The sequence below is a fragment of the Patella vulgata genome, chromosome 6 (genome assembly GCF_932274485.2).
Source record: "Patella vulgata chromosome 6, xgPatVulg1.2, whole genome shotgun sequence".
Classification (NCBI taxonomy): Eukaryota; Metazoa; Mollusca; class Gastropoda; family Patellidae; genus Patella; species Patella vulgata.
Window position 1 is genome coordinate 57974345 of NC_065884.2, and position 24240 is coordinate 57998584.

The 24240-nt window shown below is 32.1% G+C and overlaps 1 protein-coding gene across 3 annotated transcripts in view; it reads left to right on the forward strand.

Annotated features, from left to right (window-relative positions):
- The window catches only part of LOC126823398 (tetratricopeptide repeat protein 17), a 52389-nt gene that overhangs the window by 19573 nt on the left and 8576 nt on the right, over window positions 1-24240 (forward strand). The window contains exons 13-22 of one of the 3 annotated variants that reach the window (XM_050552214.2): window positions 593-788; window positions 1433-1510; window positions 2160-2384; window positions 3017-3286; window positions 4385-4529; window positions 5692-5748; window positions 10073-10141; window positions 10440-10537; window positions 12296-12397; window positions 17030-17200. In XM_050552214.2, the coding sequence (XP_050408171.1) occupies window positions 593-788; window positions 1433-1510; window positions 2160-2384; window positions 3017-3286; window positions 4385-4529; window positions 5692-5748; window positions 10073-10141; window positions 10440-10537; window positions 12296-12397; window positions 17030-17200 (1411 nt within the window). The remainder of the gene's footprint in view (window positions 1-592; window positions 789-1432; window positions 1511-2159; window positions 2385-3016; window positions 3287-4384; window positions 4530-5691; window positions 5749-10072; window positions 10142-10439; window positions 10538-12295; window positions 12398-17029; window positions 17201-24240) is intronic. The other 2 variants (XM_050552215.2, XM_050552216.2) reach the window with 2 other exon arrangements.

Here is a 24240-nt window from a genome sequence, read left to right on the forward strand (position 1 = left end):
TTCTATATCCATTGATTGGAGAACATATTCATATTACTGGAGCATGTCATATTATGTCCAGACAGCAGTATTTCTGCCTACTTTGCACCAAATTCCAACGTGTCTTTTACTAGCCGACCAACGAGTACAGGCAGCCATGGTGGCTCAGCGAGTAAGACGTTAGCTCTCTCACCTAGAGGTCTCGTGTACACATTGATGTGGACGTAAAATATCCCTTGGCAGTTCTGTTGGAATTCGATATAAAAGTAGGCTTATTGTCGCTATTCGGGCAAAATTTCCCTCATAGCACACTGTATGACGTATGCCCATCTTCATTAGCTCAGTCAGAGCAGAACAGTAGGACGTTAAACCCCATTTCATTTCCAACAAGTACATGTGTGAATTTTATCAAATTCCAACTATCTTGGGTTATTTTAAGTAAGTGCCAACAAGTTCACGTATGGATCTTGCCTTTTCGTCCTTCCCTCGAGTTTTCGTTGAAGGGCTAGATGCTTAGTCCCGTACAGGGTTAAATTTTGTTTCTGCTATTCATTGGGAAACCATTATGAACTGTATGAAATTGTTTACTATGTATCTGCTTTATCTTTTTCAGGGTAAAAGCTTTGTTAACTGAAGCTCAAAACCTGAAAGCAAATGGAGAACATCCGTTACCATGGTACCCTCCGATCTGTGTAACGTTGTTGACTATCAATGAATATGATGAGAAAACGTACGATAACGTTAAATCTGTCAGCATGGCTGAACGTACCAGAGTGCCATTAAAAATGTCAGATCCGTCCATGAGAAAGGTAAAATAGAAGTTTATCATATCAATTCAAATATAACCATAGTCAGTGCAGGAGGACTGCCCTACACACCAGCAAAACTGATAAGACAAACGAGCGTTCGAGACAAACTGCACAGACTTTGCAAGAAATAAAGAACACATATCAAATCAAGTGATTGGATCTGGGGGCCAGCTTTAAGTGTCCACTGTGCTCCACAGTCAAAATGAAAAACAAAGCAATGATTTACAAGAAAGACATCATTGAAATAATGTGACCGGTCTTGACGGTGGTCGTCTGGTCGTCTGACTTTTCTCTGGTTCTTCATCCTGGTTTTAATTTTTTTGGGGGGGGGTTGGATGGCCGAATGGTTAGCATGTGCACTTTGTATCATAAGGTCTGTCATTGAGTCTAGTGACATGGTTTCGATGCCCTGGTTGTATGTGACAAGTTTCCTCTCACTGCTAAAGACCACTACGTGCAAGTGAATTATTGATTTAAAATTGAACCTTTTGTTAATCCCGGAATGACCTAGTTTGTGTTGAGTGGAGGTTAAACTCTATTTCTCTGTCTCTCTCTGGTTTTAATTGGTCTGTACATGTTGATAAGTAATGATGTAAGTAATGAGTGTTTATGTACATGTTGATAATGAGTGTTTATATATGTAGGTATTATTAAGCCATGTTAATGGAGGAACTGTAACAGAAGAAGAAGTAGGACAGAGAATATTATCAGCTATAAAACAGGTAAATGACATTCTATACAGGTGTTTAACAAGGTGAACCTTCAGGATTTTACAAGTCTGAGTCTCAGGGGAATGGAATTTAATAACTCCTCATCATGATATTAAATAACAAACTGTAAATTTTAGCCGTTATAATTTTATCTGTATCTCTGTTCGAAAATATTTTTGTCAATATATAACAGGACATTGAGAAATCGCGAAGTAATATGACTTTTTCAATTTCTGCAATTGTAACACTTTCATTGTCCTGGTCTAGGTTGGATATACAGAATATTCTTATCTAGACCTTTCACCAAAAGCTAGGGGAATCCACAGTGACTCAATGAGTATGGTTCTGACTCATTAACCAGGAGGCCTTGAGTTTGATTCAGGTGTGGGCAATGCAAGTTCCTCAGGTGTTTGCATGAAAGTGCCTCAGGATTAACCAGGCTTCCTCTTGTCAATAGTGCAGGATGGAGGACTAGGTTATGAATAAACTTCTAGTTTTTTGGATGGGCCAAAAATAAAATGAAATCAAAATAGGGTAAAATTTCCCCGTCTTCATTAACCTGGTTGCTGCAAAAAAGGAAGACATTAAACACCATTTCATTTCATTCCCTAGAGCTAGCATAATTCTGTTTCATTTTGTAAATATTATTTATTATTTATAGGAAGTTGGAGCTAGATGGGTGTTGTTTAATTTAGCTGGTTTATACTGGAGAGTTATTGGTAATAATTATCATGGTATTGAATGTATCAGACGATCTCTAGCTCTAGCACCAGATGAATATGCTGATGTACCGCTAAATAATCTCGCTAATATACTTTACAAGTGGGGAAGATTTGACGATGCCATATTGCTCATGAAGGATGCCCTGAAATTAAATGATGCAGAGGTATGGATATTATTGGTCCTGACATTTAGATATATTACTATTTTCTCACTGATTATTCCTCAATAAAATGTACACAAATTGAATATTTAATTAAGAAAATAAAATCAGAATATCAACGGTAGGTAATCTTACTGCCTGATTCAATTTTGATTAAAAGAGTCCTATGATAATGCGAGCTACGGTGGCTCAGTGAATAGGACGTTAGCTCGCTAACCTGAAGGTCCTGTGTTCGATCCCTGCATTGGCCGAGAATGTTCATCAGGATTTTCCAGTGTGGTTCAGTTCAACATATCTTTGTAAATACTGACCGGAGGTTAACCATTTTTGAACTGATATTCCAATAGGGACATAAGGAGTTTTGGATGATTCCATTAATTATGATTCTGAATTCATGTTTTTACCCCAGCTGTCTATAGGTGCACTTTTAGAAAAGTTAGCAGAAATTTACTGACTAATCTAATTTGATCATTCCAGGTGACAATAGAATATGAAGTACAAATCCAACTTCAGTCACAGACAACATATCTTCAAAAATATAAATATATAAATACTTACACATAAGTGTTCTTTATTGCTCGGAAATTGTTACAGATTTTCTAAACATGAAGAATGTATATATTTTGTGATTTCAGCCTGATACCAACTTCCTGTATGGTAATCTTCTGTGGGCTACCAAGAATTATACCGGTGCCGTTGCTCATTATCGTATTGTTCTAGACATAGTACCAGAACATCAAGAAGCTTTGTCGGCACTTCGAGCTCTACGATGTTACCAGAAATACCATGAAGCTGCTCAAAGTGTAGCCCCGGTAGAAACACTAGCTCAACCTGTTGGCAACAACTGTCAACAGAAAGGTCTTGCTGTTAACCCTCAAACAGAAAGTCGGGTCATCTGTAAAACTGTAAGTGAAAAAGTTCTCACTTTATAGGCAAAGTATACTAAACCAAAAGGAAAAAAAATATAGACTTTCAAAATATTTCAAAAGCCGCCTTGTGAAAAAGCATATTGGTATAAAAATATTAAAATCAATCCATCCTTATGTATGTCATGGTTAAATAAAATTCCCATTACTTTCTGTTAATTTCATGATGTCATTACTTTCTGTCTTAGAACATCGGCCAGCTAATGAAGAATAACTCATTTGAATCCATGAACATCAAGGCCATGATAGTCTTTATCCTATGATGTTAAATTTGATGATCTAGATCTCTATCTGAACAACACCTTTCAGGCCTTATTTTTTTTTAAATTGAAATAAGTAAATAGAGGCTAAAAGATAATTTTGGTCTAATTTATATTTTTTTCAACTGCCTTATTTTTTTTAAAATTGAAATAAGTAAAATGAGGCTAAAAGATAATTTTGGTCTAATTTATATTTATTTCAACTTGCATCTGCATATTAGAAATGAAATGAAATGAAATGGAGTTTAACGTCCTACTGTTCTGCTCCTAACCTGGGCTAATGAAGACGGGCATACGCCATACAGTGTGCTATGAGGGAAATTTTGCCCGGACAGCGGCACTACGGCCTACTCTTATATCGAATTCCAACTGCCAAGGGATCTTTTACGTGCACGCCAATGTGTACACAGGACCTCGGTTTTTCGTCCCATCCGAACGACTAGACAGCTTTCCTTGTCAGCCCCTCCGTCCTGCATCTGCATATTAGAGACAAAATACTTGTCATAAATTCAAAGTACATGTAATGGTGATTAAAATTATGGAACAAATGATCTAATTATCCTGGAAGAAAGAAATCTAATGTGCACTATGGAAAGAATTCTGAAAATGTGGTACCACAAAATTTTTAAATGATTTAAAATATTATGTAGAACAAATGTTTTAATTGTCCTTGAAGAAAGAAATCTAATGTAAAAAAATGCTGAAAATGCGGTACCACAAAATTTGTAAATGACTTAAATTGAACTTAAAGGCATATTTTGATTGGGTCAGTTAATTAATGGTCGTTTAAACCACTGTCTTTTTCTGTTATTAACAGGAGAATGGAGAAGAGAAGTGTATTATAGAGACAAGAACAAGAGGTAAAGCTGGTGATTGTAATGGCCATTGTACACAGACATGTACTATAACACCTATTAAACTAGAATCATGTAATGGTGGAGAACTTCCTATTGATACTAGTAGTAAGTTATATATATATATTCATTTATTATTATTAGGCCGAAAAAAAAATACCTGCGTTTATGGTTACCCAACTGACTCAAACGTTTTGAGCCCAAATAGCCGACCTGAAGCTTCCCCTCCCCCCATTTCCCCTAGGTTTTCTGCAGACACTAAAATTTCGATATTTATAACAGTCTGAATTGGCATTATTTTACAGAACCCAACCGACCCTATTTTTTGTGGCCAAGTAACTAGAACCGTAAACATGGGTATTTTTTTATTTGGCCTTGTACATGTATTACGCTATATTTGTTGTTCATTGAACATGGCTGTATTTATTGTTTATTCATGTCAATTAGCTCCTTCCACCAACACAACAAAGTGTATGTAAAAAATATTGATGCTATATTTTATGTTTTCAAAATTAATTATCATCATAAATTGCCATACTTGCCATCAGAAAGATGTTGTAAGGCTATAAAATACTGGTATTCTTGTCTCAAAATCCTATCCCATTACAGCCAAACTAATTCATTTTTTTAGTTCTTTGATAAATAAATAAATACCAGTAGTCTCATGAATGATTTTTTGATGATTTTTTTAATATTAAAAATTTGGATTTTAAAGCTTGGAAGAGAGCATCCAAAATCTAGGAAACAGAAGTTTTTAATAAACGTTTAAAAAAAAAAAATAAAAATTCACATTAACTTTTATTATTACAACTTTGTGTGCACTCTTGTTATGCTTTTGTGTCTGTTTTTTATTGTGCATTCTTCCTGTATTGTCTTTTAAAGAGGTATTATCACTCTGGAGATTTCCAATTTTTGGTAAACAAATGATAATCCATTCAATGTAATTTCACTATACAGTTATATTTGGCAAGTTTAAATTCAGTAGTACCCCAAATTTGTGACAGATTTGTCAAGGTATTGCTTAATTAAATATACAAGTTTTAACTTTCATTTATAATTCAGACAAATTTTTGAGTGCAAAGTTTAACGAACACTCTTGAAAAACATCTTACTCTATTTTTTTTAATTTTATATAATTAGTTGAGTCTAATGATAACCTGAAGATAGAATTATTCAGAATTATTTTCTCGATAAGAATGATAATGCCTCCTGAAGTGCTTCGTTGAGATAATAAAACATGTATTTGATGTAGGTACCATGTTATTTTCAGGACGTTTAGGACTTAGCTGTGTTATAACTCCCCATCCTGAGTGTGATATATTAACTGGTACTTATAGAATTTACGGGGACTGGAATTCATTCATTATATTTGTAAACTATTATATTGAAATCATCAAATAAGGCATGCAGGTTTTATAGGCAAGCACTAGAAACACTAATTCTAAACAATTTGTGTACTCAACTGTTAGACAGCATTTAGTAATAATTGAACAGTAAACAGAAAGTGAAATATGGTCAGAGCTACATTTCTGCAATTATTCATTTGTTCATAGTTTCATTGAAAATATTACAATGCCAATAAAACTCTTGTTATTAATACATTCATGAAAAGTACTACAAAAGTATTAGAACACTCTTTTTTTTCATTTTCATAGTATCCTACTTTTCCCAAAAAATAAAAAAAAGTCAGAAACTTATGAATCCTGAGTATGTCTGACAGTTCAGTCTGTGCATGGAGATAAAACGTCGTATATTTACGGTCATCTAAAAATTTATTAAATGTTACACAACATTTGAAAACTCTAAATTCTTAAATTGATTGGCTATCAAAATAGCGTTTGTTTACAGTAAGCAACATTATCAAGAGTTAAAACAATGGACATTATTCTAGAATATTGCAAATAGCGGACTATTAAAATTTATGAATTAATGTACTGATACATATTCAACAATGACTAGAGGTTGATTGATAACAATACATTATTTGACTTGCATAGAATCGTTGCCACGTTAATTGTAGCTGCAGTGGCTCAGTGAGTAAGACACTGGCTTGCTAACCATGTCTTGGGTTTGCTCCTTGTGTATGGTGTAATTCCTTCTTCATTGACCCAGGCGGTGCAGAAAAATAAGACGTTCAACTCCATTTCATTTCATGCCACTTGAATGATTTTGATATTTTAGTTGTTTTATATGATGAATACATCCTTATAGTTTTAGATTAGGCTATTGTAGAATTCTATGTGTTTTGGTTGAGGTTTATTTACACATAACTCATGCATGTTTAAAACTGATGTGGACAATTGTTATAACACTGTATCCAAGCCTAATAATAATAATAATATTATATCTTTTATTTAGCATCCTTGGTTCAAATCAAGGCAGGGGGTGGGTTGGCCAAATGGTTTCACACATGTATTTTTGATCATAAGGTTTGTCATTCCCACACTTGTACGTAACAAGGAGTAGGTTCGCCTGCTTAACCTCATGGGTTTTATCCTGGTCCTCCAGTTTACTCCAACTACTAAAGACCTAGTTTGTGTTGAGTGGACGGACATTAAACCCCCCTTGCTAGTCATTCAGATGGCGTGTTAAAGCAAGGTCCGATCATGTACACATTGGTGTGCACATAGAATACTGTCTTGCTTGAAATTCAAAGAAGATTCGGCAGAAATGCAGCACATGGCAAAGTTCTTAAATTGTAACATATTTAATGAAATAACCATATCTCAGTTTCAAAATGATGCTACAACATCGTTTTTTTAGGGTTAAATAGATAGTTTTAGTTGTTGACATTTAAAGTTTGCATTGGTTTACATTGATTTCACATAGCCATCATAAAGTTTACCCCCATCCAGAGGTCGTGGTGGATCAATTTCGAGTTGCGTAAAAATACTCAATATAGAAGCAAGTAAAGTCGTTTTGTGAACAACCCTATTTTAAGCGTCCTTATTTTATTGATATGTCTACTGTATTTAGTCTAATGACGACTGGAAGTTAACGGCATGTCTACGATTGACGGCACAGTCATTTCAATCTTTCACTTCGACAGGACGTAAAGATAAAACTACGCTATGAAAGCCAACATTTGATTGGCTGAATGTAAACAGTATGTCTTGTTCTAGCCAATCCCAAGTCTTGTATGAAATGCACTTTATTGCTTTCAATAGGATAGCTACGTATAGGCTTACTGCCATGAACTTATGAATGAAATAAGAGGATATATAAAAAAAACTATGGAGACTACGTACAGTAGAAGTGTGTAAATGCCGGATGAAGCACATAAATTGTACAAACTACGACATAGAATAATTTTATTATTCTCACGTCGGGGAAATTTTCTGCGTGTAAATTACGCAGCGTCCATCAATATTTGCGTTTATTTTGAAAAAAATGCGTGAAATACGCCGATTTTTACGTGACTGCGACCTCTGCCCCCATCAATCATGTAAATAACACACAATATTGACCCAATTCAATATTTTATTTTTACCCAAATCCTTTAAAGTTACAATTTCATATTTTTAAGTTATATTTTTAAAAATGTAATAAAATAAAGCCCTAAAATAGATGGTATCTATAAACAGCCCTTCCTACCTTGTTAAAGAATAATCCTATTAATCCTATAATTTACTATTGCCAGTTGAGAAATTGGCAAAAATATCATTTTCAACTTCAAATTCAAACGTTTGAAGATAGCTATTACATGGTGGGAAATAGGAAAACAAGTGTGAGAAAGATATAACCTATGATCGTATAATAGTGAGTTAACAACCTATTGAGCAAAAGACATAGAAATAATTATGTTTTGACTTTCTTAGAAAATATGAAATTCTAACTTTAAAGCACCCTTTAGTTTAAACAATATTTTATTCAATAAACTGAATTGGATTGAACAACAGGCAAAGACCTATAATATAAGTTCTCTCCAAAGCACCCTTTGACTACCGATAACCCTATTTCTATTTTCTTTTTTATGTTAATCACTATATAGGTTGATATTTGATTTTATCCTAACATTTTATTTTCTGTTAATTTGATAAATATCTGATTATTGGAAAGTTTATTGGACAGGGTTTATGATTTTTCAACAACTGAAAAATGATTATCTTTATAATTGTTTTATGTCGTCTACTACTAAATGACATTTGAATATTATATCAATCTGATCAGTCTGAGAAAGTTGCTCCGTTATCATCGGGTAACTGGTGGGGGCCACAGTGGATCGGTTAGTGTGATGCTGGATTACCAACCAGGATATCCCAGGTCCAATCCTAGTGTGGACAGAAAGTTCCTCAGTCAGGTAACTAGTGGAGTCACAGTAGATCAGTTAGTGTGATGCTGAATTACTAACCAGGATATCTCAGGTCCAATCCTAGTGTGGACAGAGAAAGTTACTAGTGGGGTCACAGTGGATCAGTTAGTGTGATGCTGAATTACTAACCAGGATATCCCAGGTCCAATCCTAGTGTGGACAGAGAAAGTTCCTCAGTCGTGTAAATAGTGGGGGTCACAGTGGATCAGTTAGTGTGATGCTGGATTACCAACCAGGATATTCTATGTCCAAATCTAATGTTGACTGAGAAAGTTCCCCAGTCATGTAAATAGTGGGGGTCACAGTGGATCAGCTAGTGTGATGCTGGATTACCAACCAGGATATCCTATGTCGAATCCTGACGTTCACTGAGAAAGTTCCTCAGGATATTTTATCGTTGGATTGTGTTAGTGGTGCAGGACCAGGCAAGGAAGTGGTTAGTCCTGTGCATACCATTGGAAGCATGTTAAGATCACCTGACAATTAAAAATTGAAATAAGAGTAGGACATAGAACACTGCTGAACATATGCCAGTCTTCATTAGCAATGTTGGCGCAGACTTAATAAGACAGAACCCCATTTTATTTCTGTAACTGTTAACAATTTGTTTTGAAGTTTTGAAATGATCTAGATTTCTCACCCGCCAGCCCCACCCCCTGCAATTCGTATTAACCTAAAACAATCTCATAATATAATTTTCAATGGACAAGAAGGATACAGAATAGCTATAATATGACAAATACGCACAGTGTATAAAATTATATATCGCTATGCTTTGGCTGAAAGCATGTTAATTAAGCATTTGATAACAAATTGAAATAAATAAAGAAGAATAGTTTTAGTTTATGATTAGCACGATATTTTAGTCTATAACATTTATTATTACCATAGATTTATACACCAAAAAGGTCATCAACACATCACAAATTAATAAATTTAGCATACAGATTTATATGCTAAAAAACAAAAGTATGTCAAGATAAACAAAGTCTTCATTATCCATTTTAAATTAAATTATTAAATGGCAATCATATTTTAATCCGTTCAAAATCACAACCATCCAATGGTCTAGATAATTGATTATGGGCTTGTCATTTGAATAAATGTCTTATTAATGATTTATATAACATTTGAGACCAAAAGAAAGACCTGCAATCAAAAGGCAGATTTAGCTTTTACATAATGTATTTATAAACACTTGCTATATTAAAGACATATATAGCTAACAGATTTATATTCACTGTTTGGTTTTGATTGAGTATTGGTGTATTGTGTTTCTATTGTATCAGTGCTATCTTGTCCAGTTTTCTTGTAATATATATTAATTATCTATCTACAGATCCTGTTCAATGTCATCAGAAGGGTACCAATAATCATTGTGGTGGTGATGGTGGAGAAGAATTACTTTGTAAGTTATCTCCCCTTCTATAGCCTTTATACTTTTAACAATAATAGGATAGTTGTTGAAAAGTCGTGTTTATATAATAAAACCAGTGATTGTTTCCCATAAAAATTGTGTTCTGTTTGTAAAAGCAAAGTCCAATAAAAGGATGTCTTCTCAAAGTCAAATATCTAATTTATTTGATAAAAGGATTTGTACTTCCATAACCCTTTACACAGGAATATATTGAACTGACTAGAACAAAGTTATGTTAATTATAGTTGATAAAAAGTTGCATATTTTTTGTATATATATTTATTTTCAGTTACAAGTGATTTTACAGCTAAATTAGATGAAGTTAGTGAACATTATGAGAAGAAAGGAATATGTAAAGGAGATGATTGTAATACTCTTAGAGTGCAGGTAATCATATCTATATTTCTATTTATACCTTCAGACAAGGTCAAGGTTTTATCATATGGTAGGCCTATAGTCCTATAGTGCAACACTACAAGTTTTATTCTGTAATTACATGCAAATATCATTGAATACAGCCTTGAATACAGCCTTGAATACAGCCATTGAACAACCTATGGTTGTATTCAATGGCTAGGACACGTACTACTTTTATCCAGAATGATGTCACTTTCAGAATTACGTCAAACTGTTATGCCGTCGCCACTAGGCAACCACAGTTTTTGTCAAAAAGAAAGAAAAAAGGGTGGAACCTATGATGAATATTAACATTATTGCTGCTGACTTTTTTTCTTTCTTTTTTTGTTGATAATCTGGATAGTACGGTGTATTTTGAGATTTGCATGTGCAGGGATACACTCTCTTGAACCATTGAATAACCCGAGCGGTATTCAATGGTCATTGAGTTCTATCTATTTATGAAACAAACTAAGGTTAAAGCTTTGTCATAGTGCAACACTGGACGTTTTATTAAACAAACTAAAAGAATAGGGTTGATTGATTCAATTTATTATCATAAAGTACTAGGCATCTGACAATTGATCATTTCACTGTTGTGGAATAGGGAACATGGGAGGTAACTATAAAGCCTTATTTGTGTATCACATGATCTCATGTTAAGCTTTGCAACAATCTATCTCTGCTTTAAGTCTGTATCATCAATCAGTTGGAAAGCGTGAAATAACTTATTAATTATATATTAATTTAATAAAACCATGTAATAGTTCATGGTAAGTTAGGGGAATATTACAGCAAAATAAACAATATATAAGTCAGTTTATTTTAAATTTTCCATTGAAATGTCTGAATAATCAAAGCCTTTCAAAAGGTTTTGCAGAATTTTCTGCATACAGGTTTTTATCAATCAGATTTAGCGCCTTAGAGACCGTCCCAAAATTTCAACATTTGAGTCCAAAAGAATAACCCATAGATAGATCTTGATTTTTTATCCAATACCGTCCCACCTGTAAGAAAATGTTGACATATTTCCAGTTATGATTCATTAAAGATGCATTATTCAAGAGCTAAATCTGCATATTGCAGGTTTTTATTTTGGCTTCAAATGTTATATAAATTATTATTTAGACATTTATTAACATGATTGGCAACCCTATAACCAACTCTCTAAACGTCAGATGAAAGATGTATACCAATTGAAATCCGGTCACCATTTAATGATTTTTTTTAAAAATGGAGAAGCGAGGCTGAGTCTCAATTAACAAGTACTGTTGCTATGGAAATAGAACTTCAAACAGTGTTACCTTGGCTCAGAATAAATTAATTGAATGAAATTTTCAATTTATTATAAATTTTCAATTTATTAATTTTGAATTATCTATTTTTGAACTGTGATTATAGCAAGAATGGTCAGCTCTTTATCTAAATCTTACATAATGGATCTTTAATAACCGACATCTAATTTATTATTTTCTATCCGCAATGATGTTCAACTCTGTTCTGCTGGTTATTCGTTTGGACACAAATGTTGAAATTTTGCTACGGTCCTTTACTGAAAGTGTCTTATAAAGATATTTCTTTAAATCAAGATAAATGTTATAAACAAATAAAAAAGTAAACAAACTGAAATGTTGCTATAATTTTAATTAAATTGATATACCATTACAAAGAAAATTCTATTGTAATTTTTTTAATTGTTTGAAAATAAAATTCAAAGAATTTAAAATTGTAAACTTGCCATCTTTCCAGTGTCTTTTACCAATGAAGACTCACTCAGGTCTAATAGCTCATGTGATAACTCCCCCCAAGCTCTTTGTCCGACCAGTGGCTCTGCACTCAACACAGTGCATGGTAGGCTCAGTATACAATTACCTATATTTCAATTAGTGATTTTGATGCCTCTTGTATTGTGGTTATTTATAATCTATGTTTAGCATGATGTTGTCTTAGATTGTATTTTATTGTATTTATTCATTGTTTAGTTTTTTTGTTCTTATTAAAGTTGTTGATCCTGTGCATTTTTCAGATAATATCAGATTTTTCGGATTAATTATTTAACATTTAATTAAGAAAATAAAATATGAGAGTGGCTATGAAGACCTGGTTATCCTGAGTGTCCATAGCCGATCTGGTTGATAAGAAGCCGCTCGTTCAACCTTGACACATAACCGAAGGTGAACAGGCCACAAAAGAGAGACACATACCAGTCGCCTCCTACTTCTGTTTACCAAGGCATAGTCCAAACCTTGACGCTCATATAAATAAACCATTTGATACTACATCGTACCTATATAATCGTAAACCCCTCGGGCGCCATGTTGAATTACACAATATTTAACGTTTTAAAACCTAACTGCTTTATGGAATCAACGACAAATCTAAACTTGGTCACTCCAACCATTTTTGTTTAAGAAAATAAAACCAAAATATTAAAGGTAGTATTGTTTGTAAAAATTTCAGTTAATTATATCTTTGTAAATACTGAACGGAACTGAACCAATTTTTACCATTTAATTGATATTCCTTTTGGATCTGTTTTGCCAACAACAATAATCTGTTAAACATACATTATGCAAGAGCTAAATCTTTCTTTAGGCCTGAAATGTTTTCTAAATTATTAATTAGACATTAATTAACTTATCCAGGCTATAATCAACTCTCGATGGCATCGGATTTCTTCGATATTAAATAGATTAGAACATTTTAGCCATATTTTGATTTAAGCTAAATATGGAGGAGCGAGACTTAGCTTTGAACAATCAGTACGGTGGTTGAAATTATTGCACACGTCTTGTTGAACTTTTAAAGGCTAATATCTTTGCTCGCAATAGAGTAATTTGAATGAAATTTTCAAATTATTCATTTTACATTATCTTTTTCCGAACTATTATAACAAGAATGGCTAGCTCTTTATCTAAATCTTACATAATGTATCTTTAATAATTGTCACAAAAAAATGTTCCTGGAAAACTTATAATAATCTAGTATTGACTTGATATTATTTATGGATTCATTTCAGATAGATATAAAAAGCAATAATTATTTTTAGAATAAGATAATTAATGGTAAAGATTGTTATCTTTTAGACTGGTTAAGCAATGATAACCAATCATATGAAATAGCCTTGAAAACTGAAACAGGTTTACGTGCATAAAGTTGTGGAAGTCATCTAAAGTCCTATGAACTGAAAATGATTGATAAATATGATGAAAAATTAGAGAATAAGAGTAGGAATTTGGCACTTGACTGTAAAATATTGAACACATGTTTCTATTGCAAATTTTTTGTTTATATTTTGACCTCTTGATGGAATTGTTAAAACTTGAGTTTATTTGAAACATGCAATATAGGACGAAATGCTTCATAATTTGTCATTTAGACCACAAAAATATGGGTAGCTTGGATGACTTTGCTGCTGGGGGCTGAGGAATTTGGTGGGGGGGGGGGGCTGTGGGGATGGGGGTAGGACTGTTATCTTAGTATTTGCTTATCTATGTTTTATGTATGTTGGTAGTTTGTTTGTTTTGTATTATAAATGTAGTGCTCACACCAATTCTCGAATGTTTGATTCCGAATGGAATTTTATCGGTTTATTTTTGTCTCATAAAATATTTGATAATATCATCTAATATTGAAAATGAAACTTTAGAAATAATAGAAAACATATTGATTAGAAAGATTCATATTTTCTATAAATCTGAAAATGCACCAGAACTAGTCCCAAAAAATATCATTTCAATGAGTCAACGTGATTTAAAATATTCAAATAGTAAAAATTTGTATTGCTGTGACCACTATATAAATGTACAAAATGTCCAACTAGTCAGAAATAATCATATTATATAGTAGTAATTCTAAAAAAATTTCATTTAATCTTTATACTTTGGGCACTGGACTCACAACTGTAATGTCTCAGAATCAGAAGAAACTCTTTGATATTTTAAGCCTGGTTTCCTATTGTGCAACTGAAAAGGAAAGTGTGTCTTCGTTCGTATGGATAGTCAATATGTAGTCTCTGTCTACGGCTCATGTACAAGTTGGTTGTTCACGTTTATTTGGAATTAAAAGAAAAGTAGAAAGAAATTCAGGTGCCCAGGCAAATCTTGGATTCTCGAAATTGCCAAATTGATGCAAAATTCCATATTAATTGTTGATCTCAGATAAATGTTTTTACGAGTAATCATTCTTTTATCCATTTCTATCAATTTGAACATTTCTTATGTAGTTGTGCATTCATATAAAACCTACTTGTTGATCTATAGTTATAAACGGAGTGTACTATATATATATACAAGACAGTAGCAAAAAAAACAAAGTTTTCCACAATTGGTTACCAGGCAACAAAAGTTGATATAATAGCTTTAGATTATGTGTTTTTCTTGAATTGAATTTTAATTGTAGTCCATGTTGAATTCAAAATCTTGTTTGTTTCACAAGCTAGAATGTATGTGACCCAGATTTACCTTTGTCATTGATGTATCAGTTTTCAGTTTAAAGGGATCTTTTCATCAATGCAGTAAATGGCTAAACGCCTGCCAGATTTGGGGTTATAAAGACATCAAGACCAGTGTACTTAAAGTAGCCAAGTCTTTAACTCAGTATCATCCACAGTCTTCGACTTATTGGTCAATTTAAATCAACATAGATGTTGTTATTTTGTTGGTATCCAATATTTAAGACACAATGAAAATTTTAAACTTGGCACACAAATCGCGTGCCAGAATGCTAGAGAGAGCCATTTGTAATGCGTGACTCGATGAGCGAGGTTAAACATATCTCACAAGGGAAAACTATCGGAAAAGACTGAAATAACCAGACACCAAAGACTTCCATTCAATTTGCACTCTTCACATATTTCGGTGAACATAACTGATTAGAAATTACAGTAAAAATTGAATTTAAATCAGTTTATATACATTAATATTACATTATTATATGCGTTGCAACCCATTAGTGACCATTTCTAGGTGCCAAAGAATAGCGATTTAGCTTCTTTAAACACAGGGCATAATTGTGTGGAATACAATTACGGTTTATTTATTGAGCAACGTTTATATTAAAAACACGTTTGGGTCAAATGGTTAGTTTCCGACCACATGTGAAATCATGTAAGTAATTGGAGTATGTAGTAGACTTGTGAACACATTAGTCATCCATGGTATTATCCACTGGATTGAGTCCAATCTTTCCCTGGCAAGATCAGAGATAAAGTGACTGATGGCTCAACTTGAAATTGCCGAACAAGATGGTTTTTAAAACCATATTTCATTTGTTCTTTTGATAGTGATACTAAACTTATAGAAGAGATTAAGGGACATGGGTTAAGAAATAATTTAAAGTTTGAATGGGCTCTTTATTGGCATTATAGTTTGAATATCAGTAATTTAACCAAACATATTAAAAGCCTCAACATTTCAGAATAAAGATTAGGACCATACCCAACAACCAAATATATTTAAAGCCCCAACATGTCAGAATACTGGTTAACTATAGTGTCTAGGACCATAGATACCCAAACATATTTAAAGCCCCAACATGTCTGAATAAAGATTAAATATAAAGTTTAATTAGAACCATACACAATTGGAAAGATGTTTTATTAAAATAAACAAAACATTTTGGTCCCAAAATTATTCCAATCAATGAATTCTAACTAGGGTTAACACACTGCCAATTTTATCTGTTTTTGACATATATATTGTTAATGGTTCTGTTACCTTTTTTGCACAAATCAGCTCATTCGTTCCCTAGGTTTTTTAAAATACTTATATTTGCTTATCTACATGGTAACAACCTTTACAATGGTATATATTTTTGAGTTTTGAGATATATGTAAACAATCTTTAAATGTTTGTCAATAATATGTAGAAAATTGTTAAAATATTGTTTTGGCAGTGTTTATTTATTAATTTGTTTGATGAATTGTTTATTATTATTATTAATATACTTACATTTATAACTGTGTATGACTTCCCCACCCCCAGTTCATTCATTGCATGAGCTATCCATGGCTTGAGTAGAGTTCTCTCCCATTCCTCATAATTATAATCAGTAGCATTCAACTACAACTCCCCCTTTAATTATTAAGCTTTATCACATAGAACTGTTGGCCTAATTATTAGTTCACTGGCTTTAGTTTAAAAGAAATGGATTAAAAAGAAATATGCTTTATTAGCTCATCTTTTACACAAACAATTAAATGTTAAATTAGATAACACACCTTATTTCTAAATACCTTCTTCATTGGTCATCTTCATCATTGTTAAAAATTAATAATGTTTGCCCTTTAAATAAGTTATCAATATCTTAAATTAAATGAAAAATATTTGTACTTTGTTGCGATTAGTTTATGAGGTTTGAAATATTTTCAAAATATATTTAAAATGTATTAATATTATTTGGTTCATTTATGCCCATAAGAGATATCAACTTCACTTTTATGACTTTGTTTGCTTATATTGTCTTTTTTTTTGTTTCTTACAGCCAGATCAGAAGAAACCCCACATAAAGCTAGAGTTTGTTGATGGCGTTCTTCATCAAAAGTTAATATTCGTACAGTCCGCAAGTGATATCCATGTGGAGGAAGGAGAATGCATAATATTCAGCGATGGGACGAAATCTCCCGGATGTAACCAAGACGAATATAGATCATATGTAAGTGTTACAGCTTGAATCTACCCCAGCTTTCGCTTGTATCTTATGAGATTCGCAGCAATGGGTGAAGGGACATACAGATTGCATACAAAATTGTGATTTTGATAGATTTCATGAACAATGGGAAAATAATAAGATGATTATTATAATAAAAAAAGAGAATAGCCTACTTAAAAAGTTTGATTTTTTTATTCTATTTAATAAATTAATGTCCTGTATATTTTATTTGTGCCAGATTTAACAGAACTCGTTAAATTTCAGCTCCTCATTTTTTAAAAGTAATTGATTAATTAATTAATGATATCTTAATTGTATTTTTTAATTCATACATTTTTACTGTTAAAAGCTAATATGCAGTAACACCTTTTATGAATACTAGTATAGATGTGTTTTTATAAATCAGCTTATATTTGCAAAGTTTTTTTAGAATTTTATATCTCTTCATTTTAGTACCAGTGTAGATTTGTTTATTTCATTGTTTTTAATTCTGTTTGTATAACTACTGGAGGTCAAAATTAAAATTTCCTTGATTTTGATTGTTTGAAAATAGTTGCAATACATAATGCTCGGTGCGAACTCGTTCGCTATTGTCAAAAAATGGGTTAATATTGCTATCCATATTTTGATATGAATTGCACACTTCTAAACTTTATATTAATGAAAACAAGTGTTTGGACACAATAATATCTGGTCTATGTTACAGTAAAACTCTGAATTAAATATGAAAGTAAAATAAAAATCTGTAGGTAAAGTGAAGTGGTATCAGATGTTTAAAGAAGAGTAACCAGGTACGCTGTCTATAAATATATCTAGTTCAAGACAAGAGACCATAGAAAAACCATCAGAATTATGAACAATGAAACTAAAAAAATTTTTAAGCTTTGTTTAGATTTATATAATGTAGTTTTTATTTTTCTTTAACGGTCAACATATAGATAATATGTTAGCCAGGAAATAATGGTGCTTATTTCACTTTCTTTGTTCAGAAATAAAATATGGAACATACATGTAATTAATTAACATTCCATAGTACAACAAGCAGTGTATTAAATTATAAACAGTTAGACACCCCCTCTCTGTCCGCCTCCCCCTCCCCCACCCCATCAACAAAGTCTGTTTCTCAGACACGACGAAAACCACTTAATATGGAGAATAGCGGTTCGGATTAAATCGATATAAAAGAAAAAATGTCTTTGTCCTATTTTAAAAACCCCCCAAAACAATGGAGACTTGACATATAGAAATTGTTTGTTTTTGAGGTTCTATACATGAATTATGTATTCATCAAATGATAGAACTTAAGATTTATGATCTTTATTCAAAATTATGATCTTTATTCAAAATTATGATCTTTATTTAAATTTATGATCTTTATTCAAATTTATGATTTTGTTGCAGCTTGTGATCTTTGTTAGAAACTTACAATCTTTTTTAAATCTATGATTATGTTGAAAGTTTTGATTGTAAATTAATATTTGATACAGATGTAAATCTAACGTCAAGATATCACACCGAGATTTGAACCCGGTTATGATTGTAACTTTTATAGCCAATTTTGAGACACTGCATTATAGCAAATGACTTTAATACTGTCAGTGGGACATGCTATGATGATACCCTTTGGTTTCTAGATTTTGCCCTGTGCTTTAGGAGGCATATAAATTGTTTTTGAACTCAATAAGTTTTTACTTAAATTTTTGTATCTTTTTCTTGCTTGTTTATGTATTAATGGAAATCTCTAATCAAGAATATAAAACAGTTTTTTTGTACACAGTTACAAATACAGCCACATTCTTCATGTTCAATATTCTGCACATAATCTATGGATCAAGATCTGAACATTGACTATACTCAGTGGAGTGAAACCAAAAGTCTTTCCATATCTATACGGTATGGTAAAACAGTCTGATTAATATGGTAATACACATTGCACAGTTTGGTTTATATACGATGTTGTACTACATTGATATTCTCACATATTTGCTTTGAAGACAGTGTTCGGTTTACATCTTCTTTATGGTTGATCAAATTGTTTGTATTGGTATACACAGAGCTTTATGTTGCGGTGAATTATTGGAATTTTAAATTAAAACCCAAGAGTGGATCTGATATTAGCCTTATATAAGTGCAACTAATTGATATAAATAGAACTGTCAATGGCAGAAAAAGGCTGTAAAAGAAAGTAGGTGAGATTACAATGTAGTGTTAAAATCAGGAAACTATAACCAGAACAAGATTGTAAATCTAAATTTTATACAATTAGGATAAAAAAAGCCAAATACTGTAACAAGATTTCATTGGTGAAGCCTATCTACGTAAATTTTCTATTAAATTCCGTCAATTTCGCTTAGATTTTTCCATTATTGTTGATCATGTGCAGAACATATAAGACACAAAGAATGTGGCCCTTCAATAAAATCATTTAAAATATACGGTAATAATTTGTTAATGACATATCATTTGTTTGTTGTCTCTCTTTTAAAAATAATGTCTTATTTTATCTTTTTCCTATGACAGACTCAGTGTTAAACTGTGATATACTGTTATTATTAAACCATTAAAGGCTTGTTTCCTAAAAATATGGAAAAAATAAAATCAATTTATTTATGTCATAAAACTTGATTGTTACTTATCATTTTTAACCGATTCAGTCATTTACTTGAATATTTGGCCATTTATTTATGGTATTGTAAATTTATCTAGCTGAAGAGTACGTTTGCTATTGGTCGATGATGCCAAATTTGTCCGTTTTTCTGACAACTGATTTGGATTGTCTTTGAGTTAGAGATTAATCAGTCTACTTAAAAAGCCAGATTTTGGAATGTTGCTTTCTTTCTTAGTGGATAATACAGTAATTGGGCTTATTATTTATTATATTATTCTATTTAAACCAGCAGATCTCCTGCTTATTCTTTGTCTCTTGGTCAGTGCCAATAAAATAGGAGTGCCTGAAACACTGCACTAGTAATAATGAAAAAAAAAATACATGAGAAATAATAGCTGATGATAAGTCAAGGTTGTCCATCAGAATCTATTTCTTTGATCAGGGGCTTGTTTCACGAAATTTTAACTAAGATAAAATCCAAATTTTAGTAATTTGATTGGATAATATTCTAAAGATTGATTTTAGCGCTTAGCCAATCAAAATTGAAGTATCTACTAAAGTTTAGTTTTTATCTTTAGTTAAGATTTCGAGAAACAGGGCCCTGCTGTATTCAAATAAAGGAGAAGCAAAGAATCCCCATTCTATTTCTTGAACAGTTTCAATATCAGGTCAAAAACTTAATCAGATATATTTTGAACATATATGTACTCCTTAGAATAAGATTTAAAATAGCACAAATTTGAAATTCAAAACAATTAAAAAACCCAGGATGTTTAAAGATACCATGATGTAGACTAAGTCTGGTCCAAAAATGATTAAAATTGACCATTACTAATACAGCTTTAGAATTGTCAGTGAGAGACTGAAGGATATCTCATTTCTATACATGAACAGCAAACTCACTAGGGTTTATATAACTTAGTCTAAATTACAAAACTAAAGAACATTTTTCAGCCCTTATGTTTGTTCAATTTTAATAAGGGAAATGTTACTAAATATAACTACCCGGTATGCATCTATTTAAAGACCCTTAATGACTTGAAATTCGTATGTGATATATGCATTTATCTTTAAGACAAAAGGACAAAATATTTAGTATTGAAGTTGGTGTACTTCATAACATTCATTTTAAGAAAAAAGCTATTGAAAATTACTATAGCAAGCAAAGCATAGCAAATTTCAGGCATTCTGTTAGTTTTTGGCCTATGATATTTGAGGAATTAAAAATAAGGTCATTTTTGAAGGCAGATATGCTGGAAACTCGAAATTGGTAGAATTCATTTTTTTTTAATAACTAAAATAAGGGACCTGTGACATGCATCTCATTTTGAGCTGGTCATAAATGGTTATGGGCCTTTAAGCGTTTTGTGACATCCTAATTTAAACTTCTGTGAATAGGGTCTCATATGTTGCCTAGAGGTTTTAGGGAATTCATACTAGAAATAAAAAAGAGGACACCAGCAGTAGTGTTAAACATGCATTATATTGAAAGAAGGAAGTAAATGTTCCTGCAATGATTCTTCACAGAACTAAGAAACAAAGAAAAGACAGATGAGTTTTCCAGCAAGGGTACAGTTAAAACATGGTATATATGCTTCTAGTCTGTCTGTTGTATCTTATCATAGAGACTCTTGTTTTACATATTTGTTAAATCAAGCATGTTATTTTTTTTTATATTTATGTATGTATATATGTATGTAATTGTAGATGTATGTTAACTTAGAAGTCTAATCTTCACAGTGTCAAGACATTTCTGAGGAATGAAATGAAATGGGGTTTAACGTCCTACTGTTCTGCTCTAACTGGGCTAATGCAGACACGCATTATATACGCCATACAATGTGCAATGAGGAAGATTTGTCTGGACAGCTTCGTAAGATATCTTGTTTAATATCACTCTGAGAGAATTTTTATGTGACTTAGCAAAACAAATTTTTGGGCCCCCCTTCCCACACCTGTGCAAGGACTACGAAAAAATAGGGTTTCTACTAACTTTACTCGCTGCATAGACAGAGGAGAGCATCGGCAATGTACCGGCTTCACACCATATAAATCACATATGTCAATTGTTTTAATATAGTTATTAAAGTTATGTGGATAGTCTGTTATCAACAGACACACTGACTAATCACACCAATAGCAGTGCACATTAAAATCAATGTCTCTTAACAACAACACCATTCACTTGCTAACCCCTTTTCAGAATTTTTTATATACTTAATATAACCAATCTGATTAAATTTAGACCTTTATTCCAGTCCAGTTGCTTGAAAACTACATGAAAATCTTAACTACTTTTTAACAGTTCTCTGTTCTCTATAAAGTCTATACAAAGGCACCGTGATTAGTTAAAATTATTCTTGGCCAGAAAAAGGTTTTACTGATCAGGTCTATTGAAAACTGCTTTAAGACTGTCCTGAAGTGTAATTGGAAATGACATAAAAATACAAAAATGAAAACAAATACAAAAACTGACATATCTTTCATAACACCTTGGTGCTCATTCTGCATTCTGGTGCTCATTCTGCATATTTTATTAAATAAAAGCAGAATAAATACTTAACAAAATTCTCGAAGTATACTTAGGACTTAAAATGTCGACCATCTAGCTTAGTGTCTGTTTTCAGGTGGAGCTAACTGTAAACAGACAGGCTAAGTTTAGTATGCTTGATGCTGTGAAGATGAGAAAATGTACCTGTTAAAGCTCACATTGTTCTTTTTAAATGTATTTAGTAAACTTCTTTATTAGTTAATTACTAATTTGATTATTTATCACTAACTTTAGCTTATCCTGTTAGTGTGTGTAGACTCTTAGAAATTAAAATGTGGGGAAAATACCTATTGAATTTTGTGAAACTGTTCTTCATTATAAAATTCTGAAAGGGGTAGTCAATCTTTTAAACCTTTGAGTGCTGAAGGGTAAATTTGTCAATACTTTCCTGAAAAATTTATCTTTTGTCAATACTTTCCTGCAAAAATTTGTATTATGTCATTACTTGCCTGAAAAATTTGTATTATTTTTTAAAAAAGCATATTTTTTAGGCAGTGTATTAAAGGCTGACTAACAATTTAAATTTAGATATATGTTGTAGAGACAGTAGCTTGTCATAACTGTTGTGTATGTGAATATTTTATTGCTTAGGGACAGTTGTGAAATTTCGACACATGCATCCACTCGAATAACCCGCAGATAGATCTCGAATCACCCACCCACCTGCCCACCCACAGAGTATGAAAATGTTGACATATTTCCACCCATGATTCAACATTTGATTTATCATATGCTATGGTCGTTGTCGTTCCATTCACTGTCCCAGTTCTGCGGTTTATTCATTAAAACACAATTGTTGAAATTGTGCGATGGTCCCTTAGTTATTATATGCATATAATATATCTAATTAAAATTGGTGAAAAATTAAGAATCAGATTTTAATTGGATCATACATACCATTAGATAGTATACAGAGTTATATTTGTTGTATTAGAGGTGTGCTGTGAAATCTGGTTAAATCATGATGTCTGCAGTGAAAGCTGAATAAATATGATATTGATAATCTGCAGTGAAATCTGGTTAAAACATGATTTTTGCAGTGGAATCTGGTTAATTCATGAGACCTGCAGTGGAAACTCTTTAAATCATGAGATCTGCAGTGAAAGCTGGTTAAACATTGATATCTGTTGTGAAATCTTGTTAAATCATGAGATCTGCAGTGAAATCTGGTGACATCATGAGATCTGCTCTGCAATCTAATATCAACAACCTGGTTAAACTGAGAGATATGTTGTATTTAACCATTTTATGTTTAATGTTTAACCAGGTTTTAGATTTATATTTTTGCATGGCTGTATTGATGCATGTCAATATCACCTAGCTTTTATTTTTGTTCAGATTTGGGGTATTCAGTGTATGATGACTGAATAATTGCCCATGTGCTCACAAATGCCAGTGAAAATCATTGTTCCATTAAATGCACATTTGACAATAAAACAGAGCTTGCTTAAAGTTACAATTTCATATTTTTAAGTTTTATTTTTAAAATGTATTAAAATAAAGCCCTAAAATAGATGGTATCTATAAACAGTCCTACCTTGTTAAAGAATAATCCTATTAATCCTATAATTCACTATTGCCAGTTGAGAAATTGGCAAAAATATCATTTTCAACTTCAAATTCGAACGTTTGAAGATAGCTATTCCATGGTGGGGAATAGGAAAACAAGGGAGGTAATTGTGTTATTATTTCCGGTGTGAAGATTTTTAAGTGTGAGAAGGATAACCTATGATCGTATAATAGTGAGTTGACAACCTATTGAGCAAAAGTCATAGACATAAATATGTTTTGACTTTCTTAAAAAATATGAAATTGTAAAGATGTGGTTTTGATGCCACAGATTCCACAACAGTTCATGTTTCCTATACAGAGTTAGTTAGTAGA